The 21,326-nt window shown below is 37.4% G+C and overlaps 1 protein-coding gene across 1 annotated transcript; it reads left to right on the forward strand.

The window, feature by feature from the left end:
* Positions 1 to 551: 551 nt before the first annotated feature.
* Positions 552 to 21,260, forward strand: LOC104881750 (uncharacterized). Its single transcript, XM_010662928.1, has 3 exons — positions 552 to 1,321; positions 20,684 to 20,867; positions 21,030 to 21,260. The coding sequence occupies exons 1-3, from the start codon at positions 552 to 554 to the stop codon at positions 21,258 to 21,260; spliced, it is 1,185 nt and encodes a 394-aa protein (XP_010661230.1).
* The last annotated feature ends 66 nt before the right edge of the window (positions 21,261 to 21,326 follow it).

The following is a 21,326-nucleotide window of genomic DNA, read 5'->3' on the forward strand; positions in this document are numbered from 1 at the left end:
CGTCACTCTGGGTCACTTTGGCACCAGAGCCAAAAATCAGGTCGCTTTGGCATCGATACAAATGGTTGCAAGACGTCACTCTGGGTTGCTTTGGCACCAGAGCCAAAAATCGGGTCGCTTTGGCACTGATACAAATGGTGGCCAAACGTCACTCTGGGTCGCTTTGGCACCAAAGCCAAAAATCGGGTCGCTTTGGCACCGATACAAATGGTGGTAAGACGTCACTCTGGGTCGCTTTGGCACCAGAGCCAAAAATCGGGTCGCTTTGGCACCGATACAAATGGTGGCAACACCCAAATGTTGCAAAAAAGGCCGACGTTTAGTAGCCCAGATGGTACCAGGAGGGCAACGCCCTAGGGTAAGAGCCTTGTCGCCACCCAAGTTCGAATCCTAGGGAGGCCACTCTGGTCTTGGCCCATTCCGGCTGTGATGCCCCCGTCTGGCACAGTTCGGTGGTACGGTTGGCCAGAGCCAAAAATACCAGAGAGCAACAACAAGGGGGCAGAACCCTGGCGCATCGGGCGCATTCACAAGGATATTATTGGCCCACCATGAGGCAGGACGCAAAGATCTATGTAAGGAAGTGCGACAAATGCCAAAAACACGCGCCAATCCCGCATGTGCCCGCGGAGACATTAAACTCAGTAGCAAGCCCCTGGCCTTTCTCACAATGGGGGATGGATATCATGGGACCCTTACCCACTACAGCCTCTCAGAAGAAGTTTCTACTCGTTGCCACCGATTATTTCAGCAAGAGGGTAGAAGTTGAAGCCTACGCAAGCATCAAGGACAAGGACGTCACAAGGTTTGTCTGGAAAAATATAGTGTGTCGATTTGGAATCCCTCAGGCGATCATAGCCGACAACGACCCTCAGTTTGATAGTTCTACCTTTAAAGATTTCTGCGCGGAACTTCACATCAAAAACCTGTATTCCCAGCCGCGGTATCCTCAGAGCAACGGTCAAGCAGAAGTGACCAATAAAACCTTACTAAGTGCGTGGAAGAAACGGTTGGAAAAAGCCAAAGGAAAGTGGGTAGAAGAGCTACCCGGCGTCCTATGGGCCTACCGGATCACACCCGGATGGCCAACAGGGAACACCTCGTTCGACCTCGCATACGGAATGGATGTCGTCATTCCAACTGAAGTGGGTATGCCCACAGCCCGAACTGCCATCCAAGGTCAAAGAAATGAAGACGGTGAACTTGCAAGACACTTGGATTGGGCGGATGAGGCTAAAGAGGCAGCATCCATCCGGATGGCCGCATATCAACAAAAGGTAGCATTTTTTATCCCGCCTTTTCTGACCGGGCCAAACATGCGGTATAAAAGGGGGCATTGTGGGATCCTCCCTAAAAATTGCTACGTGGCTCCCTCTCCCTTAGACACGCAGACGGCCCCTTGCGACACGTGGCATCGTTCATTCCACCCGGACATCTCACATCCGGAATTCTTCTCCGCCGACATTCCACCCGGGTATCTCACATTCGGAATTCCTCTCCGCCAACATTCCACCCGGATATCTCACATCCAGAATTCTGTCCGGCCGACATTCCATCTTCTCCGGATATTTCACAGTCGGCGCATGTCACCGGGTGAGAGAGGAAGACGATTCAACTTCCCCGGAAAGACATGTTCGGATCCTCTAGTGACGCTTACCCGGACTGCTTGGCTCGTCAGACGCTCGCGATTCGTCGGATCCATTTCCGCCCACAATAAAAAAGCACCGACAATGCTGATGACCAAGTCTCTTGAGCTGTCACTCATCTTTAATGCAAGATACATTCGACAAGACATTCCCAAGTCTTCTCAGGTTGCCTGACACATCCCAGATATTTAAAGTCATAAATTGAGGCGACATCCACCTCCTAAATATCCTCCTGACAACTGTCATCTCGCACCAGAAACGTCATGATTGCTTCGCCACCTTATGAGTCGCAATCATGACGATGGGACCCGCTAGCACAACGAGACCATACTTTCTGACTCATATATAAACTCTAAGGAGGCTCTCAGGGAGGTAAGGAATATGCAATAAGAAAAGAAAGGGATAAACATCCTGCTAAGGGATAAACATCCTGAAAAGGGATAAACATCCTTCATGAAAATCATGGAGCAACACTCCCAAAGGAAAACTCTATTTTCCAATAGCTTCCAAAATACTAACTTAATCTTCGGAGGGTGTGTCCGGACAACCCATCCGGACATCTTTTTTGCAGAAGGAAGGAGGAATTAATACAATGCGTTGATCAAGATTCCGTTGCTCGTGACGACTATTGCTGTAGGGGAATTTTGCCATCAACAACATTGACGGGGCAAATCCTTACAGATGGCAAAACTCTTTCGAAACTCCCTATGGACCACACCTTAAAAAGCCATGTGATATTCTGGAGCATAGTTACCCGATTGTTATCTCCAACCCTGATATAAGATATCAATACAGGCTCAAGCTACTCAATATGCTCTTCGGACACTCCATAGAGATTGGACGTCTGTAATCATAGCTTCCACTCCCAGGATTTACATTCTCAGATAGAGATGCTCCAACCAAAACAACACCATAGATAAACACCAAAATGCAGAGGAGTGCAGAGAGAAAAATTGATAAAACAAAGCAAGAATAGATGAAATGAGAGTGTATTAAGCAAAACCTGATCTCACAAAGTATCAACAAGCTTACCAGCTAGTGGGAGAGAGAAGGGATTTAAATTAAAAGGACACGAGAGTGACCTTCAGACATCACACAACAAATCTGGACTATACTCACGTTATTTCTTCCAATACAAACACAGAAAAATCAGATGGTGATGCAATCATAGCAAGTCCAGTGGATGCTCAGAAATCAATAAAAATGGTCATAAGATATCCACACATAAATAGCTAAATGATACTCAACAATACAGAGAGGATAGTGGATAGCAAAAGAACTATAGAAACAGATAAGAAAACTACCTGGAAATACCTCTCTTCCTCCTCTGTTTTCTCTTAATTTTCCTTACTCTCAAGAAACCAGCCACCAAAATGCTTTTCTCTCTCTCGCTAGCTCTCTCAAAAACAGCCAACGGAAAAAATCCTTCTCAGGCAACAACTCCTTTTCCTTATTCTAGCTTGCTACCCAAGCTATTCACCTCCAGAAATATCTTCTGAAAACCGGTTATGAAGACACCCCTGCTCCAAGGAAACTCACCCTCCAAAAAGCAACCTTTGGCTCTTCCCCTGGTACCTCTCTGAAAATGGTAACCAAGACACCTTTGCTAATCTCTCCCTCTCTTCGATGAAAAACACTACCCTCAAAACCTCCCCTCAAGCCAGAGGATCCTCTATAGAAAAAAAATCTCTCCCAAAACGGCATTCCCTACCTCCCCCTTCTACAGTTGGCCACACTCATAACAGAAAAACGCTCCTCTCCTTCTAGAAGATTCCTCACTTTCCAGGTGTCAACCTCCTATTGGTTCATCAACCCCACTACCCTGATTCCATAATAGCCAATCAGAGATTGACACGTGCAAAAAATAAGCTGTAGAAATGCCTCCCAAAATGGGGGTCTACAAAAGGGTTAAAAAGTAATTAAAAATATATCATTTACTTTTGGGTACAAAAAAGCCAAAACTTACAAATGCTACCTTGGCTCACCAACGACCCAAACTACACTTTCATTTTACTAAGTGCACCAAAATATATATCAAAACCATCGCAAAAACAAAATATTAAAAGAATATTTTAATAAATAAATTAATTTTAATTATTTTATTTTAAAATTTTAATTAATTAGTGACTAAAAATATAAAAATTATCATAATAATTTTCTTAACATTTTTTATATCATTTATATATTAATTAAATATAAAAAACATAAATATTAAAAATACATATACATATGTTATCATTTATTTTATATGATTGAATATAATTGAATTAAATGAATTGTAATTTTAATATTAATTATATTTTAAAATTAGACATTATAATAAAATATCACAATATTATTGTTTAATAATATTTAATATAACTTAATAATAAATACATACTTATAAAATTTATATTTTTTATCGACACACACGATACTATTATCGAATATGAAATGGTACATAACATATATATTAATTTCTTTAATGAAACAATTTCAAAATATTTATCATTACTTCTCATATCATTTTTTAAAGTTTTTCTCAACATTTTAATGAGTTTTGATTATTATTTTATTTACTAATATTTTGTGTCAAAATATCAATTAATATATTTTTAATATATCCATAAAATCAAAATACCAATATATCCATAATTACTTTCATCCTTCAATGTATTTGGATGTGGTATAATAACAAACAACATGATGTAGATGATGCATAGCCTGGGGTAACAAGTTAAATAGACTATTTCTAAGTAAAATATCACATAATACTCGTATATGATTTGAGATTGATTCTATTTCATTTTAGGATTTTTTTTTAAAATCAAAATAGGACTCTGGATAATCATAGGAAATAATCCCTACTTTTATCCTAAAAGTACTAATAAAACAACCTCCCTCAACTGTTTACATTGCCAAGAAAAAGGGCGGTGGATATCGTGCAGTTTGAGACATCGTGCATGTGATGCCTTGGGGAGCTGGTTTAAAGGAAAACTTTGAAACCACGCGTGGGGTTCCAGCACTTCGACATCCGCGCATCCTAAATTTTTTAATTCTGATTAGAGGACAAGTCCATGTGATGGATACTGACCAACTCCATACATAGCTTGATTACACGATACAAAGACATATTTTATTTTAAAATAAAATATGATAAATAATCATAACATGGGATGAATACTGACAAACTCCATGTGATGTTTTACAAAAGAATATTTGTCTTTAATTTATACAATGTCTTCATTAACAAACCGAGCCCATTCTTCTCCAGTCACATTATTCCCTTTATGAAGGATATCTTTTCTTCGAAGCTGGAAAATTGGAATGTTTGAATAGGAAAGTTAATTTTATTTCCATCCAAAAAAAGGTTGCTGATGTTCTTCACCGTATCATTCATAAACAATTTACATGAAAAATGGTTGGTATACTTGAGAGCAATTCAAGTGAAGGGATGATGACAACATTGGTGGAGGTATTATTTTTCGTGCTATAATTCAAAGTGTAAAGTTGGTTTTCGAAAGAAAGAAAACTTTAAGAAGAGTAAAGGAACAAGAGCCCTTTTTCTATGAATAAATTGTTTAAAAGGCTAAAATATGTGGATATCCTAAGGGCTAGGAGAAGGACTAACCAAATCCGTAAGAAAGGAATAATGTGGAAGAAGACTAGCTCTAGTAGTGCTATAAGAAACCTTTAATTTGGATGTAGATGGTAGATGATGGTTCACTCCAATACCACATCCATGTTGTGAGTGCTTAGATAGGTTGGCAATTTCGGACAAAATTCTTAAGTGTCTCCTAACTCAAATTTTCAATTCTTCTTCAAACTACTTGCCTAATGAATATCAAGTTATTGAATTTGCTGAAGAGACCAAGGTATGTAGTTGAGGTTGGAGTTGGATGGAATTGAATTAATCATATTATTTAAATGTTTTTTCTTGATATATTTTTTAAAGAGTTAGGAAGGCTTGGGAAGCATTTTTTACTAAGTGTTCAAAATGCCCTGTTCCAAGATTGATCTAGCTTCAAGTCAAATCGATCCAGGTTGCACTTTCTTGATGATATCACATCCATTGGATCAAGGGCTTCTTTCATTTAAAAACCTAAAACTTGCTTCCTATTCTGCAAAGAGAACACTAGAAAGACTAGTTGTCATTCCCTTTGTGCTCTCCTTTCTTTCCAAATTTAGGGTGTTTGGTTGCCAAGAAAATCCCTTCTTTTCACCTTGATTTCCAAACGGATTTTCTTAAATAAAAAAAATTGGTTGATTCTTACTATTCATTCATCTCCCATTTACTCAATTGATTAGGTTTGGGTGAAAACCCATTTTCTTTTTGTGTGGATTTAAGAAAAGGTCGAGATTGAGCTTGGTATGGATTCCAAGTGTACTCTGAATGAAGAAGGTGTGAAGCAGAAAGTGGAAAGGTGCTAGTCAAGTGGTCCAGAAAGGTTTAGTAGGCTTGAGTTAGGTAAAATCTTGTATTCAGTTTTTGTTCTTCATAGTGGACATTTTCTATCAGTGGTAGGCCCATGGTTTTTTATCACTTTGAAGGTTTTCCATGTAAATCCTAGTTTCATTGTCTCTCTTTCTCTTATTCTAATGCTTGATTAATTTTAAGTTTAGCTTTTCATTTGATACTTATGCATATATGTTAAATGGAAGAAAAATGAGTTAAAATAGGTGTGATTATCCATTGGACATCTTCAATATGCTTTTTGGTTTATTTTGATATAGATATTCAATAGAGATCAAAAATTATGTTAATGAGAAATTGCTTTTATGAATTGTGTTGAGGAGTGATAAAGCATTTGCATTTGAAAATTGTCGGGAGAGTGTTATTGCATTTATATTTGTATGTGATTGTTACTCTGTGTTAGAAAGAATTTGAAGAGAAATAAAAAATTGTGAAAAATTCTATAATTAGATAAATTGTGTTGGAAGACCTTTCTAAATTGTTCAAAAACACCTATTCACCCCCCTCCCCCTCTAGATGTAATCCAACATTGAGATTCACCTTCACATGTGACTCTTCATGCGAGTGTGTTTAAATCATATAAAACCACTAAAGAAGATAAAATGTTTACATAGGAATAAAACTAGAACAAACATATTATCAAAGGAACAACTGATGTTCAACTTTCTTCTAGAAAGACTCTTGCCTTTCAAAATGTGCTTTAGTTACAAGCACCAAAAATAATTTCATTTTGCATTTTTGTTATCATGATTTTCTTATTGTATTTGAATCTAATGAAATGATCATATAAAAACTAGAACATTTATTAGAGAAATGCTATATAAAGATAAGATGTATCTTTAAGGATTTTGAATAATAATAATAATAATAATAATAATATAAATTCTTCTTATGTGATGATTTAAATGTGAATAATACTTGGCTATGTAAATTAAACCATATAAACAAAAATATTTTAGATAGAGCGAAATGTTTAGAATTAATACAAAAAAGAACAATTCATTTATCTTTAGTTAATGTAAAAGTTGAGCGTAAAGAAAAGCTCACTAAAAAGCCTTTTAAATTAGTGGTTATCAATGATTAAATCTTATAATTAGTACATACTACCATATTAATGATCAGAATATAGAAACTATAAGTGGAAAAACATATTTTATTATATTTGTTGATCATCATTCAAAATTTACTTGTGTAATAAATAAAAAACAAAGATGAAGCTTTAGAAAAGTTTAAAATTCATAAAACTATGTTACAAAACCACTAGCTAAAACTATTAGAAAACTTAGAAGTGATTCTCTAATGAATCAATTAAATATTTTGAAGATGATCTAAATGGATTTCAACATCCAATATCCATGATAGGTAATTTTTTCCCAAGATATCAAGGTCGACAAACTTAAATTTGGTGAGGTTTGACATTGTTTAAGAACTACATATGAAATAATTTAATCAGAAGCATATATAAACTTGAAGTATAAACAATAAATAATATATGTAAAAGAAAATCATAAATTTATAGTAAAGGGGGAAAACATTTAATACTTCATGAATTTATAAAAATATAAACTTGCTCATTTGGCAAAGAGCTTTCCTTTACATATGGAAGAATTGAGTTTGAGCCTTAGCCTTGTTCCACATTTTTATTTATTTATTATATTCTCTTTTAGTATTAAGTGCTAAAGTGCAAGGAAAAGAACCCACACTCTAACACCCCACTTTTGTCTCTCTCATTATTTATTTCTTTAATTTAATATTAAAATTAACTTTAATATATAGAAATAAAAATATTGTTATTATTCAATCTTACTATTATTTAATCTTATCCATTTATTATGGTTTATGAATATCTATAATGCAAGTAATAATATTATTATTTTTTATAATAGATATTATTCACTGTTAGGATAAATTCAAATATATATATATATATATATATATATAATACTCTTTCCAATCAAACTTCATAATTCAAAATTAGTTAACTTATAAAATTTGAAAAACAAAAATCTACAAGAATGTCCTCGTTGGGATTGAGCCCCCAAAAGAAGACATAATGTAACAAAGTTAGACTTCATTGTCCCTAAGCTATCTCATTTTTTATGCATTGACATTGATTTAATCATTTAGCTCATATCACTTGTAGTGTATAAGACTTTGGTGCATTAGGAGTTGCACGAAGATATAAGTTATAAGTTCTTTGCAAAATAATGAGTTGTTCATAGTCGATTCATGGATTTGGGCAATCTAGTAAGGACTGTAGTGCACTGCCTCCTAATTGGACGGATGACTTGTCTTGGCCATCTGGATGGGGCTATCGTGGTAGTTGCACTAGTGTGTATGATTACATATTAGACAGGACTTATGATGAATCATAACGTAAGGTTATAAGATTGTCATACTTCAACAAACATACTATATTGCATGGATTCTTAACCTTAAGAGGTATTGAGCATGTGCCAAAATTAATAGGAGTTTTTTACTATGAGTAAGACTCTAAAGTGGTCATATATTTCCTATGAATTAGGTCACTATTGATAGATGCTAGTCACAACAACTTTTTTTTTTCTCAATAGAGGCACCATGATATCTCATGGGACTGAGATGAGTGTCCCCCTGGGTGATCTAATGAACATGTGATCATAAAATTTATGATTGCAGTAATTACTTTAATGAAATTTGACATATGTTCCTTAAAGTTAAAGTATGTCAATTAATCACATAATAGGAGGATCTATAACTTAAGGATTGGAGAGGTAATCTTAACAGGTTGATAGCACTACCTTATTAGATTATAGACACCAGTTCATAGGAGTCCACATGCAATGAATAGTAGGTTATTGACTTGAACTTTGCTTATTGTAATTTCATAGGATATTGGAGTACAATTAACTCTCTTCAGTGGAGTGCTGAGTCAACTTCATATTGGATTTTGAGGGAGTCAATATTTTCCTATGGGTCCCAATGGTCCTCACTTGAGCTTCTAGTTCATGGTGAGACATATTTTGAGGGTATTTTAGGTATGTAATTCATAAGTGTGTATAAGAGCGTTTTGGCAAAACATTAGGTTACACAGGATCTCATGGATAGTCTTTTTGAATTGGGCTAATTAATTAATTGAAGCTCATTCGAGCTAATTAATTAATTAGGATCTAAGTGGACTAGATTAGGTGACCCAAAGGGGTCAGAGCTTCATTCTTCTTATTTAGTGTTCTAAAATTCCATATAGAAGAACTCTAGCCACCTTCTAGAAAGAGAGAGAGAGAAGGAGAAGCCCACTCTTCTCTCATGCTAGGATCCATGATAGGAGAGACTAAGTAGAAGATTGTTGAGTAAATGAGCTCTATAGTGTTCTCTACGGTTTAAAAATCTTCCTCGACATCTTCATCATATGGAAATTGATCCAGGAACATCCATATCATAGGTATGCAACTTTCTCCTCTATATATAGTATTGTTATGGTTTGTATAGTCATAGGTTTCCACTACTTTAGATCTAGAGAAGCTTAGGATAGATGCATGCACCCTAGGGCCAAGGAATAGAGCAATTTAAGATTCCTAGCAACTCTATCATGAGAAGTCTTTATCATTACATTTTTTTTTTCAATTTTCAATGATAAACATCTAAAAAATATTATATAATAATAAAAAAAAATCAACAACCTGTAAATAGTAGAAAAGAGTGTTAATATTTTATTTTCATAACTTCTGGTTATGAATAAATAATAATTACATAATTTTTGGCTATGTATGATTTTGATTTGTACAAAATATATTAAAATTGTTGTTTTTATAACTTTTGGTTATGAATAATAATTACATAGCTTTTGGCTATGTATGATTTTAATTTGTAACATATAGCTTTCGAGTATATAAGTTTAACATAAATAATAATTACATAGCTTATGACTATATGAGGTTAATATTTGTTCAATTACTAGCCTTTTTTTTTCTTTTATATAACTTTAGGTTATGAAAAATTGGATGATAACATAAAATTAAAGCATATAAAATTATGGAAAATGAAAAAAAAAAAGTTATATCATGACTCACCTTATTACATAAATGTCTTTGAAAATAAATTAGGTTTTCGACTTTGTTATAGCCTCGTTCCTCTCTATTATGCTTGTGTTAATAATGTATTGTAGAAAATAAAGTAGAAAGAGAAGAAATCGAGGAAGGAGAAAATAAAGTAGATAGAGAAGCAAATAAAGAAAGGAGAAAATAGAATTTTAACAAAGAAAATGAATGAATATTTCATTATATGTCTTCCTTTTTATATAAAGAGATTAACAATAATATGGAAGATTAATAAATTCAAGTAGATCAAGAGTAGAATAAAATATTTCTAATGATATGTCTCAATATAAAAACTTGTTGACTTATCCAAATATATATACACTAAGGCCTAATGGTAACAAAACTATGTAAGGAGAAGTAATTTTAAAGGAAGGAAATCACATGGATATGAAGGTGAAATTAGCTGTCAAAAGATTTTCTTTATTTGTAGCAAGGTCAATGATTCTCATTCCGAATTTACTTGATTTGTGGCATCAATCTACATTTTGCTTTATTTGGTAAGGTCAATGATTCTATCAAGCCACCTCAAGTTGGGAAGTGGAAAAGGATGAACGCCCAACTTAAATTGAAAGTTCAAGAACAATTCTCATGGTAATGGCTTAGTGAGAATATCAATAATTTGGAGAAAGTATGGCATATAGTGAGTGATCAAATCTCCTTAGCAACTTTTTCTTGAATGAAATGGTAATCAAGTTCAATATATTTAGTATGAGCATGGAGAATGCGGTTTAGAGTCAAATGAAAAGCACTAATATTTTCACAAAGTAGCTAAGGTGTGTGAGATAGAGGAATGCAAAGATCATGAAGAAGATAAGTGATCCATGTCACTTCAGCTGCTGTAGAAGCTAAATCTCTATATTCAGTTTCTGTACTTAAACGTGATACTATGGGTTGCTTCTTAGATGACTAGGATATGCAATTTGATCTCAAGAAAATATAATACCCTATAGTACTTCTTTTATGGTTGGACAACCAGCCCAATCTACGTCATAAAAAGCAGATAATGTTTGTGTAAATTAAGAAAGGAAGCGAAGGCGAAGGCCATATTCTAAAGTTCCTTTAATGTAGCGAAGTATGCATTTTATAACACGAAAAACCTTCTTGGTTGGGTTTTGAAATTGTTGACAGGCTAAGTTTACAACATGAGTAAGATCAGGTCTTATCAAAGTGAGGTACTAAAGGGCACCACAAAGTTGACAGTATTTAGTGGCATCAGTGGGTTCATGGTCATTTGAAGGGTTTATGTAAGGAGATCTTTGGCATATTTGTAGGATAAGATGAGACCAGTTGGAAAATGCTTAACTTCAATGCCTAAAAAATAATGAAGTTTTCCAAGGTCTTTGAGAGCAAATTCCTTGCTTAGATGAGACACCAACTTATTGATTAGTTGTAGACTATTTTAGGTAAGAATAACATCATCAACATAAACCAAGAGTAAAATTATTTTAGTGTTATGATCATAAATAAATAGAGAAGGATCTACCTTATTGCATGAAAAACCACTAGTTAGTAAGCATGTAGAAAACCTTTTAAACCAAGCATGAGGTGCTTATTTAAGACCATAAAGAGATTTGTGAAGAAGACAAACATGGTTAGGAAAATGAAGATTCACAAATCTTGGAGGTTGTTCCATGTAGACTTGTTCTTGAAGGAAGCCATGAAGAAAAGCATTCTTGACATCAAGTTGTTTAAGGACCCCCTTGAAATGGACTACAAGAGAAATAATGAGGCAAATGGTGGTTTGCTTGATTACAGGACTAAAAGTTTCACCAAAGTCTAGCCTAGGAATTTGTATAAAACCCTTCGCTACTAGTCAGGCTTTGAACCTATCAATAGTGTCATCCTCCTGATACTTAGTCTCATAGACCCGTTTGGAACCTATAACATTGGCATTTTGTGGTTTTGGGACCAAGCTCCATGCATGTCTAGTTGTCTTTAAGGGTAGTGAGTTCTTCTTTCATAGCTTGAACCCAATTATCAAACTTGAGGGCTATTTTAATGGTTTTAGGTTCAACAAGAGAGATGTTTGTAGTTGCAATAAAGGTCATATCATTATGGAGGTTTAGGTTTTCACAAAGTTTTTGTCTACAGATCATGGGATGTTCATTAACTAAAATATTAGGAAGGGTTAAGGAAAGTTGAGACTGAGAGGAAATAATTGGAGACAATGGTAATTCAATGGATATATTGTTCTATAATTCAGGTTTACCTTGGATAGCATGGGAAGGTGATTGATTACTACTCAAAAAGTGCTCTTTTATAGCTTGAAATTAACCGTTTTAAACACTTTTGAGTAGTAGTTAATAATTTTTAACTCAATTGGCACATTAAGGAACCTGACAAGGGTTATTAATCAATTTTTGGCTAGTTTTGGTGTTTTTGATAGCTTTTTTATCATTGAAACAAGCAAAGAATGAGGGAGAATTTTGTGCAATCCATGGCAATGCAAGTTGAAGCTTAAATACATGAAGAATCCGAGTTTTGGAGCACTTCATAGCCCTTTGCCAAGCTTGGGAATAGGTTGCCAAGCCAATCAGAGATGCAAGGAAGAAAACTAGAGGAACAAAATTCAACATGTAGCAATTTCGCATGTCTATGCAAAAATTTTGCATAGCATGCGAAATCAAGAGGAGGAGCAGCTACAGGACTAAGTGAAGGACAATTTTGCACACCCTGCGAAACCAGAAAATGCAGAAAAAAATGAATTTCGCACACCATGCGAAATTTTGCATGGTCTGTGAAATCTTCTTGTGCACAGATTCCGTTAGATTTTTATCTCCAGATTTTTGTGTAAATTACTATTTTCTCCTTGTAATCAACCAATGATAGGATTTCTTGGTTATGAATTATAAAGGGGGGGTTGGAAAGACCTCTCTAGAAATATCTTTTTGTATAATATTTTAAGGACGACACTTGTAATTCCCGTAGGAAGAAATATGCAGAGCCCTTGCTCTACATTTCCTTCTCATTTTGTTTTCATTTTTCTTTCTAGCCAAACAACCTCTGAGGATGATTTCTCAGGGGATGAGTGGCTAAGTTTTACGTTTTTTTGGAGTGATGGAAACTAGGTGAAGGACCCGGATACAAAGGTGAGAGTTTTCCTTGCTTTAAATGAAGGTAATTGTTAACCATTAATGGTTTTTATTTCAAGGTTTAGCTTTAAATCCCTTAGAATCACCTTGAATGGCCAATACTTGGTAAGCTTTCCGGATTCTATGGATGCTTATTGCTAGATCTATGGATGTCCATTAGTTATCAAGTATGAGCCATTGGAAGGTGGTTCAAGGTGAGAATCACCTTGAATGGCCAATACTTGGTAAGCTTTCCGGATTCTATGATGCTTATTGCTAGATCCATGGATGTTCATTAGTTATCAAGTACGAGCCATTGGAAGGTGGTTCAAGGTGAGGGTCTTTAGTGTTTGAAGCCATTAATGGGAAGCAACTACCATTTTTTTATGAACCCTTTGGATCAAATCTTAATTGCTAAATACAAAACCGGTTCAAGAGATAACCATCCTTTATGTTATTGTCCCCAATGTGAGGAGAAGATCCAGAATCTCCCAATTTGCCTAAGGAACCCGATCCTAGTGACCTAAAGCTCCAAGAGACATTCTCTTTGTAGTTAACTTCAATTGCTATTTTTGCTTAACTTAAAACCAACTTTTTCAACCACAATTCCATTTTCTTTAAAAGCTAATTTTCATAAGGAAAAACACCATTTCATTACCTTCACTAAAGTCACTTGTACGAAGAAAACCCATCCCTGTGGACGATCTTAGAGCCACTCTACTATAGTAGCCATGCTAACCTAGTGTAAGGTGATTTAGGTTTTATAAATTTTGTTGATAACACCCGTCTGGCGCAATAATCAAATGGCGCCATTGTCGGGGATGGTGCAAAAGTACATTGACATTACTTTTGGTGAATACTTGTGATCTTCATCACAAGTTTGGTGATTTTTCTTTTACAAATTCTTTTTCTTTGTCTCTATTTTAGCTTATCTTTTATTTAGTTTTTATCTAATCTTAACCTCTTCCTAGAATTGTATTTCTTTTGTTTTCTTTGTTTTTGTTTCAGTGATCTCTAGTTGTGCATGCCCTATTGGATAAGAGATATTGAGGGAAGACTTGTGAAGATTGAAACTCCTCAAGAAACTGAGTTGGAAGTGTGCTTGAACATCATGGATGTTCCACCTGAAGACCAAAATAGCTAACATGGTCAAGAGGATAATTTCGATGCATACCGATCCATGAGGGACCACATGCATCCACCTCGTATGAGTGCACCTTCATGCATAGTGCCTCCCACTGAGTAGCTAGTAATCCGACCTCACGTTGTGCCACTCCTACCTACTTTCCATGGGATGGAAAGTGAGAATCCCTACTCGCATGTTAAGGAATTCAAGGAGGTTTGTAATACATTCCAAGAAGGAGGAGCTTCAATTGCTTTGATGAGGCTCAAGCTATTTCCTTTCACCTTGAAGGATAAGGCCAAGATTTGGCTCAATTCTCTAAGGCTAAGGAGTATCCGAACTTGGACTGATTTGCAAGCCAAGTTTCTCAAGAAGTTCTTCCCTACTCATAGGACCAATGGTTTGAAAAGGCAAATTTTGAACTTCTTAGCTAAAGAGAATGAGAAATTCTATGAGTGTTGGGAGAGGTACATGGAAGCTATTAATGCTTGTCCTCACCATGGCTTTGACACATGGCTCTTAGTGAGCTATTTTTACGATGGTATGTTTTCTTCAATAAAGCAACTACTAGAAACTATGTGTGGAGAAGACTTCATGAGTGCGAATCCGAAGGAAGCCGTGGACTTTTTGAGTTATGTGGCTGAAGTTTCAAGGCGATGGGATGAACCAAACGCTAGAGAGGTGGGAAGAATGAAGTCTCAACCTAATGCTAAGGGTGGGATGTATGTTTTGAATGAAGACATTAACATGAAGGCAAAGGTTGCAGCTATGGTAAGGAGATTAGAAGAGCTAGAAATGAAGAAGGTACAAGAAGTGCAAGCCATTTCTAAGACATCAGTGCAAGCTATGCCTTGTTCCATTTGTCAATCTTATTAGCACTTGGTGGAGGAGTGTCCTACCATTCTAGCAGTGAGAGAGATGTTTGGTGATCAAGCAAATGTTATTGGTCAATTCAAGCCTAATAACAATGCTTCATATGGCAACACCTACAATTCAAATTGGAGGAACCATCCAAATTTCTCTTGGAAACCAAAGCCACCTCAGTACACACAACCTGCTCAAGCACCTCAGCAAGTCTCGAATCTTGAACAAGCTATTATGAACCTTAGCAAGGTTGTGGGAGACTTTGTGGGAGATCAGAAGTCCATCAATGCCAAATTGAATAAGAGAATTGACAGTTTGGAGAGTACATTGAACAAAATGATGGATAAGATGCAAAATGTTCTATCTCAGAAGATAGACAATGTCTAATACGCAATCTCAAGGCTTATCAACCTCAACACAGTGTAAGAGAAAGGAAAGTTTCCTTCTCAACCTCATCAAAATCCTAAGGGTATCCATGAAGTGGAGGCTCAAGAGGGAGAATCTTCAAAGGTGAGAGAATTCAAAGCAGTTATCACCTTGAGGAGTGGTAAAGAGGTTGATCAGCCCACATCCAAGCCAAAGCATGATGGAGAGAGTGTAGCAGAAAAAGGAAAAAGTGAGGAAATTAAAGGAAAGAGAAAAGGGAAAAGTACAAAGAAAAATGACCATGATTCTAGTGTGGATGAAGAACCCGAGAGGATAGTCATCAAGGAAGATATGATGAAGAAACACATGCCTCCACCTTTCCCCCAAGCTTTGCATGGCTAAAAGGGAACCAATAATGCATCAGAATTTTTTGAAGTGTTGAGGCAAGTGAAGGTCAATATCCCTTTGCTACACATGATCAAACAAGTGCCGACATATGCAAAATTCTTAAATGACTTGTGCATTGTAAAGAGAGGGTTTAGTGTGAACAAGAAAGCCTTCTTGATTGAGCAAGTGAGTGCCATCATACAGTGCAAGTCTCCAGTGAAGTACAAAGATCAAGGTTGCCCTACCATCTTAGTGCGTATTGGAGGGACTTGTGTGGAGAAAACTTTGTTGGACTTAGAAGCAAGTGTGAATTTGCTACCCTACTCTGTCTACAAGCAGTTGGGACTTGGAGAGTTAAAGCCAACATCCATCACTCTATCTCTGGCAGATAGATCAGTGAAGATTCCAAGAGGGATGATCAAAGATGTCTTGGTTCAAGTTGACAAATTCTACTATCCAGTGGATTTTGTTGTTCTTGATACGGATCCGGTTGTCAAAGGAACTAATTATGTTCCTATCATACTTGGAAGACCATTTCTAGCTACATCAAATGCAATCATCAATTGTAGGAACGGAGTCATGCAACTCGCGTTTGGCAACATGACATTAGAGCTCAACATCTTCCATTTGTGCAAGAAACATATCCATCCGGAAGAAGAAGAAGGTCCAGAGGAAGTGTGCATGATTGACACTTTAGTTGAGGAGCATTGTGATCAAAGAATGCTGGAGGATTTGATTGAGAGTCTTGGGGATCTTGATGAAGGGTTACCTAAACCCTCAGATTTGCTTGCTACCCTGTCTCTTTAGAGGAGGAGAGAAGAAATTCTACCTTTGTTCAATGAGGAGAAGACATAAAGAGCTGCTAAGGAGAAGCCCCCAAAGCTTATTCTTAAGCCACTACCCACAGACAGAGTTTAAGTATGCATACTTGGAAGAAGACAAGCAGTGCCCTATTGTTATATCTTCAGCTCTTACCATTCATCAGGAGGATTGTCTACTTGAAGTCCTTAGAAGATGTAAGAAGGCAATAGGGTGACAAATTTTTTATTTGAAAGGGATCACCCTTTTAGTCTACACCCATCATATTTACATGAAGAATGAAGCTAAGTTAATTCGTCAACCTTAGAGAAGGTTGAACCCTCACATGCAAGAGGTGGTGCGAGCTGAAGTTCTTAAGCTGCTTTGGGCCGATATTATCTACCCCATATCAGATAGCCCATGGGTGAGTCCTACTCAAGTTGTGCCAAAGAAGTTTGGGATCACGGTGGTGCAAAATGATAAGGGAGAAGATGTCTCTACACACCTCACTACAGGTTGGAGGGTGTGTATCGACTACAGGAGATTAAATGCAGTGACAAGGAAGGACCATTTCCCGTTGCCCTTTATTGATCAAGTCCTTGAGAAGGTCTCTGGGCATCATTTTTATTGTTTCTTGGATGGCTACTCTGGGTACTTTCAAATAGAAATTGATGTCGAAGACCAGGAGAAGACCACTTTCATGTGCCCATTTGGCACCTATGCATATAGGAGAATGCCTTTCAGCTTATGCAATGCACCCGCAACTTTCCAAAGATGCATGTTAAACATTTTCAGTGATATGGTGGAGCGTATTATGGAAGTCTTTATGGATGATATCATCATATATGGAAGTGCATTTGATGAATGCTTGGTCAACCTAGAAGTTGTTCTGAACTGATGCATTGAGAAAGACTTAGTGCTTAACTGGGATAAATGCCATTTCATGGTATAACAATGGATTGTCCTTGGGCACATCATCTCCAAGCAAGTCATTGAAGTTGACAAAGCAAAGGTTGAACTCATTGTCAATTTGCCATCCCCAACAAATGTCAAAGGAGTAAGGTAATTCCTTGGCCATGCCAGGTTCTATAGGAGGTTTATCAAGGATTTCTCTAAGCTTGCAAGGCCTCTTTGTGAACTATTGGTGAAGGATGCTAAATTCATATGGGATAATAGATGCCAAAGGAGTTTTGAAGAATTGAAGCTATTTCTGACAACCGCACTAATAGTAAGGGCTCCCAACTAGCAACTGCCCTTTGAGGTAATGTGTGATGCCAGTGACTTTGCCATAGGAGCTATTCTTGGGAAAAGTGAAGATGGAAAACCCTATGTGATCTACTACGCGAGTAAGACATTGAATGAGGCGGAAAGAAACTACATAACCACTAAGAAAGAATTGTTTGCTGTAGTTTTTGCCTTGGATAAGTTTCATGCTTACTTGGTGGGGTCCTTCATTGTGGTTTTCACTGATCAATCTGCTTTGAAGTATCTGTTGACTAAGTAAGATGCTAAAGCAAAGCTAATTAGATGGATCCTCTTGCTTCAAGAGTTCAATCTCTAGATCAAAGACAAGAAATGAGTGGAGAATATGGTAGCAGACCACCTTTCAAGGCTAGCTATCACACATAATTCCCATGGTTTGCCCATCAATGATGATTTTCTAGAGGAGTCTATCATGTTGGTGGAAGTTGCTCCTTGGTATGCTCACATTGCTAACTACCTAGTCCTAAGAGAAGTTCCAAGTGAGTGGAAAGCATAAGATAAGAAGCACTTCTTTGCAAAAATTCATGCCTACTATTGGGAAGAGTCCTTTCTATTCAAGTATTGTGCGGATTAGATAATAAGGAAGTGTGTTCCTAAAGAAGAGCAATAGGGGATCCTCAATCATTGCCATGAAAATGCATCTAGAGGCCACTTTGCTTATCAAAAGACAACCATGAGTGTGTTGCAATCGGGTTTCTGTTGGCCATCACTTTTCAAAGATGCCCACACCATGTGTAAGAGTTGTGATCGATGCCAGAGGATTGGTAAGTTGACACGCAGGAACATGATGCCTTTGAACCACATTTTAATAGTTGATCTTTTTTATGTTTGGGGCATTGACTTCATGGGACCATTCTCTATGTCTTTTGGCTACTCTTACATCTTGGTGGGAGTAGATTATTTTTCTAACTGGGTTGAGGCAGTCCCATGCAAGCACAATGACCATAGAGTGGTTTTTAAGTTTCTCAAGAAAAACATCTTCTCAAGATTTGGGGTGACCAAAGCCATAATTAGTGATGAGGGTACTTATTTTTGCAACAAGCATTTTGAAACTCTCCTAGCCAAGTATGGGGTGAAGCATAAGGTAGCTACACCTTACCACCCTCAAACTAGTGGGCAAGTTGAGTTAGCAAACCAGGAGATTTAAAACATATTGATGAAGGTGGTGAACACAAACAGAAAAGATTGGTCTGCCAAGCTCCTTGATTCATTATGGGCATCTAGAACAGCTTACAAGACCATTCTTGGGATGTCTCCTTATCGCCTAGTCTATGGCAAAGCATGCCATCTCCCTGTGGAATTGGAATACAAGGCTTGGTGGGCAATCAAGAAGCTTAACATGGATTTGAGCAGAATTGGGATGAAGAGGTTCTTAGACCTCAGTGAGTTGGAGGAACTGAGAAATGATGCCTACATCAATTCAAAAATTTCAAAAGAGAGATTGAAGAGGTGGCATGATCAGTTGGTTTCTCGCAAAGATTTTCAAAAGGGACAAAGAGTCTTGCTCTATGACTCTAAGCTCCACATCTTTCCAGGCAAGTTGAAATCAAGGTGGATAGGTCCTTTTACCATTCACCAAGTGCATTCAAATGAAATAGTAGAACTACTCAACTCCAACAGCACTAATAGCTTCAAAGTGAATGGCCATTGTCTCAAGCCCTTTGTGGAGCCTTTTTCTCGTGACAATGAGGAATTCATCCTCCTTGATCTACATCAAACTTGACAAGACCAGTTTTTGAATGGACTTAGTCTTTCTAAAGAATATCAAGTCCATATCTTTTTGTTTTATTTTTTATTTGAGAGTTTTCTTGTATTGTAACTTGTTTTGATTCTGATTTCTCACTTTAATTTCATTTTGGTTTGATTTAACTTAGGTTTTTGATGATCAATTTCAAGGGGGACTTCAAAACAGTTGGGCATGTCCTTAAACATTCCTGGCAGATGAAAAACCCTAAAGAAAAAAATTCACCAAGGCATTTTGAACACCCTTGAGAAAATTTCGCAGGGTATGCGAAACCTTTCTCAAATAGTAAGGTCAACTATTGCCAGTTTTGAGCCCTTTAAATTACATTTCGCACATCCAACACCAGTTCGCACACTATACGAAAATCTAAGGGGTTTACGAATTTTAAATTGATTGTGTGAAAATCTAAGGGGTCTGCGAACCCATTTCGCACACCCAACATTGTGCAAAACACTCTTGCCAATTTATTTTTAAATACCTCCCGAACCCTAACTCCCCAATTTCCCCCCATTTCTCAAGCACCCTCCCATTGCGAATCTCTATGCCACCTTGTGGCCTCTTCATAGTGTCACCCCGTGCCTCTGTTTTGGTTCCACCCTCTGTTCATACGTCCTCCCCTCCCCCTCCCCCTCGCATCTCACTCCTCCGTCCCTCTCCCATTCAACACCCCCCTTGGAGCAGGGACTCGAGGCCTATTTCTCCATTTCCATATGGCACAAACCCGAGGAGCCCTTGCTACCCCTTCGTAGAGTCACTCTCTAAGGCAGAGAGCCTCCTCTGCTTGGGTGCCTCGTGATTCGCCACCTCCGGAGGCCACCATAGAGGCCCCATAGATTCCCTCTTCTGAGGGTGGAGTGCCCACTAGTCTCTCATCTTCTGCTCCTTCGCGCAGGTATGAGACTAGGAGACCATCTACTACACAAGGGGCGACTGCTTCACACCCTCAGAGTTCAGTGCGGCGCCCTCCTGCTAAGAAGGCCAGGATTTTAGGCCCAAGCGAGTCATCCAGAGCTTCACAGCCTGAGCCTCCTATAGCTACACATGCTTGTGCTCCTGCAAATTCTGAGTTTCCTTCCGTTATGTCACCAGGGTCTATTATCAAACGCGCGATGCTCACAGCACCGCCCATTGAGGGCAACTCAAATTGTAGATCGAGACATTTCCACTCGGAGTTCTATTTTGATTAGGAAGCCTTCTGACAGAAGCCTAAACTCCGAGACTCTTATGGCCTATTGCAGAGGTACTATCTTAAGCAGCTTATGACTCCTCATGAGTTCTTTTATCCCAGAGTAGCATTAGACTTTTACCAGTCCATGACTACTCGTGGTGTCCCGAGTCCTACCTCGATTCACTTCACCATTGATGGACATCATGGTATTCTCGAGGCCAGAGATATTGCAAAGGCTCTACAGATTTCTTTCGAGCCAGTTTACCCATCTGCTTTCTGCCAGTGGTCCCCAGTATATTAAAGGGACATGGTCCGCATTTTATCCAGGGGAACCTCTACAGATTTGATCCTTCTTCGGAAAGTGCTT

This window comes from Vitis vinifera, chromosome 15 (genome assembly GCF_030704535.1).
Source record: "Vitis vinifera cultivar Pinot Noir 40024 chromosome 15, ASM3070453v1".
NCBI lineage: Eukaryota > Viridiplantae > Streptophyta > Magnoliopsida > Vitales > Vitaceae > Vitis > Vitis vinifera.

Coding starts and splice junctions, on each gene's coding strand:
- LOC104881750 (XM_010662928.1), top strand. CDS start 552: ATGAGGCAGGACGCAAAGATCTATGTAAGGAAGTGCGACAAATGCCAA. Junction 1,322..20,683: donor CTGACCGGGCCAAACATGCG/GTATAAAAGGGG, acceptor TCCTTCGCGCAG/GTATGAGACTAGGAGACCAT. Junction 20,868..21,029: donor CAAATTCTGAGTTTCCTTCC/GTTATGTCACCA, acceptor GGCCTATTGCAG/AGGTACTATCTTAAGCAGCT.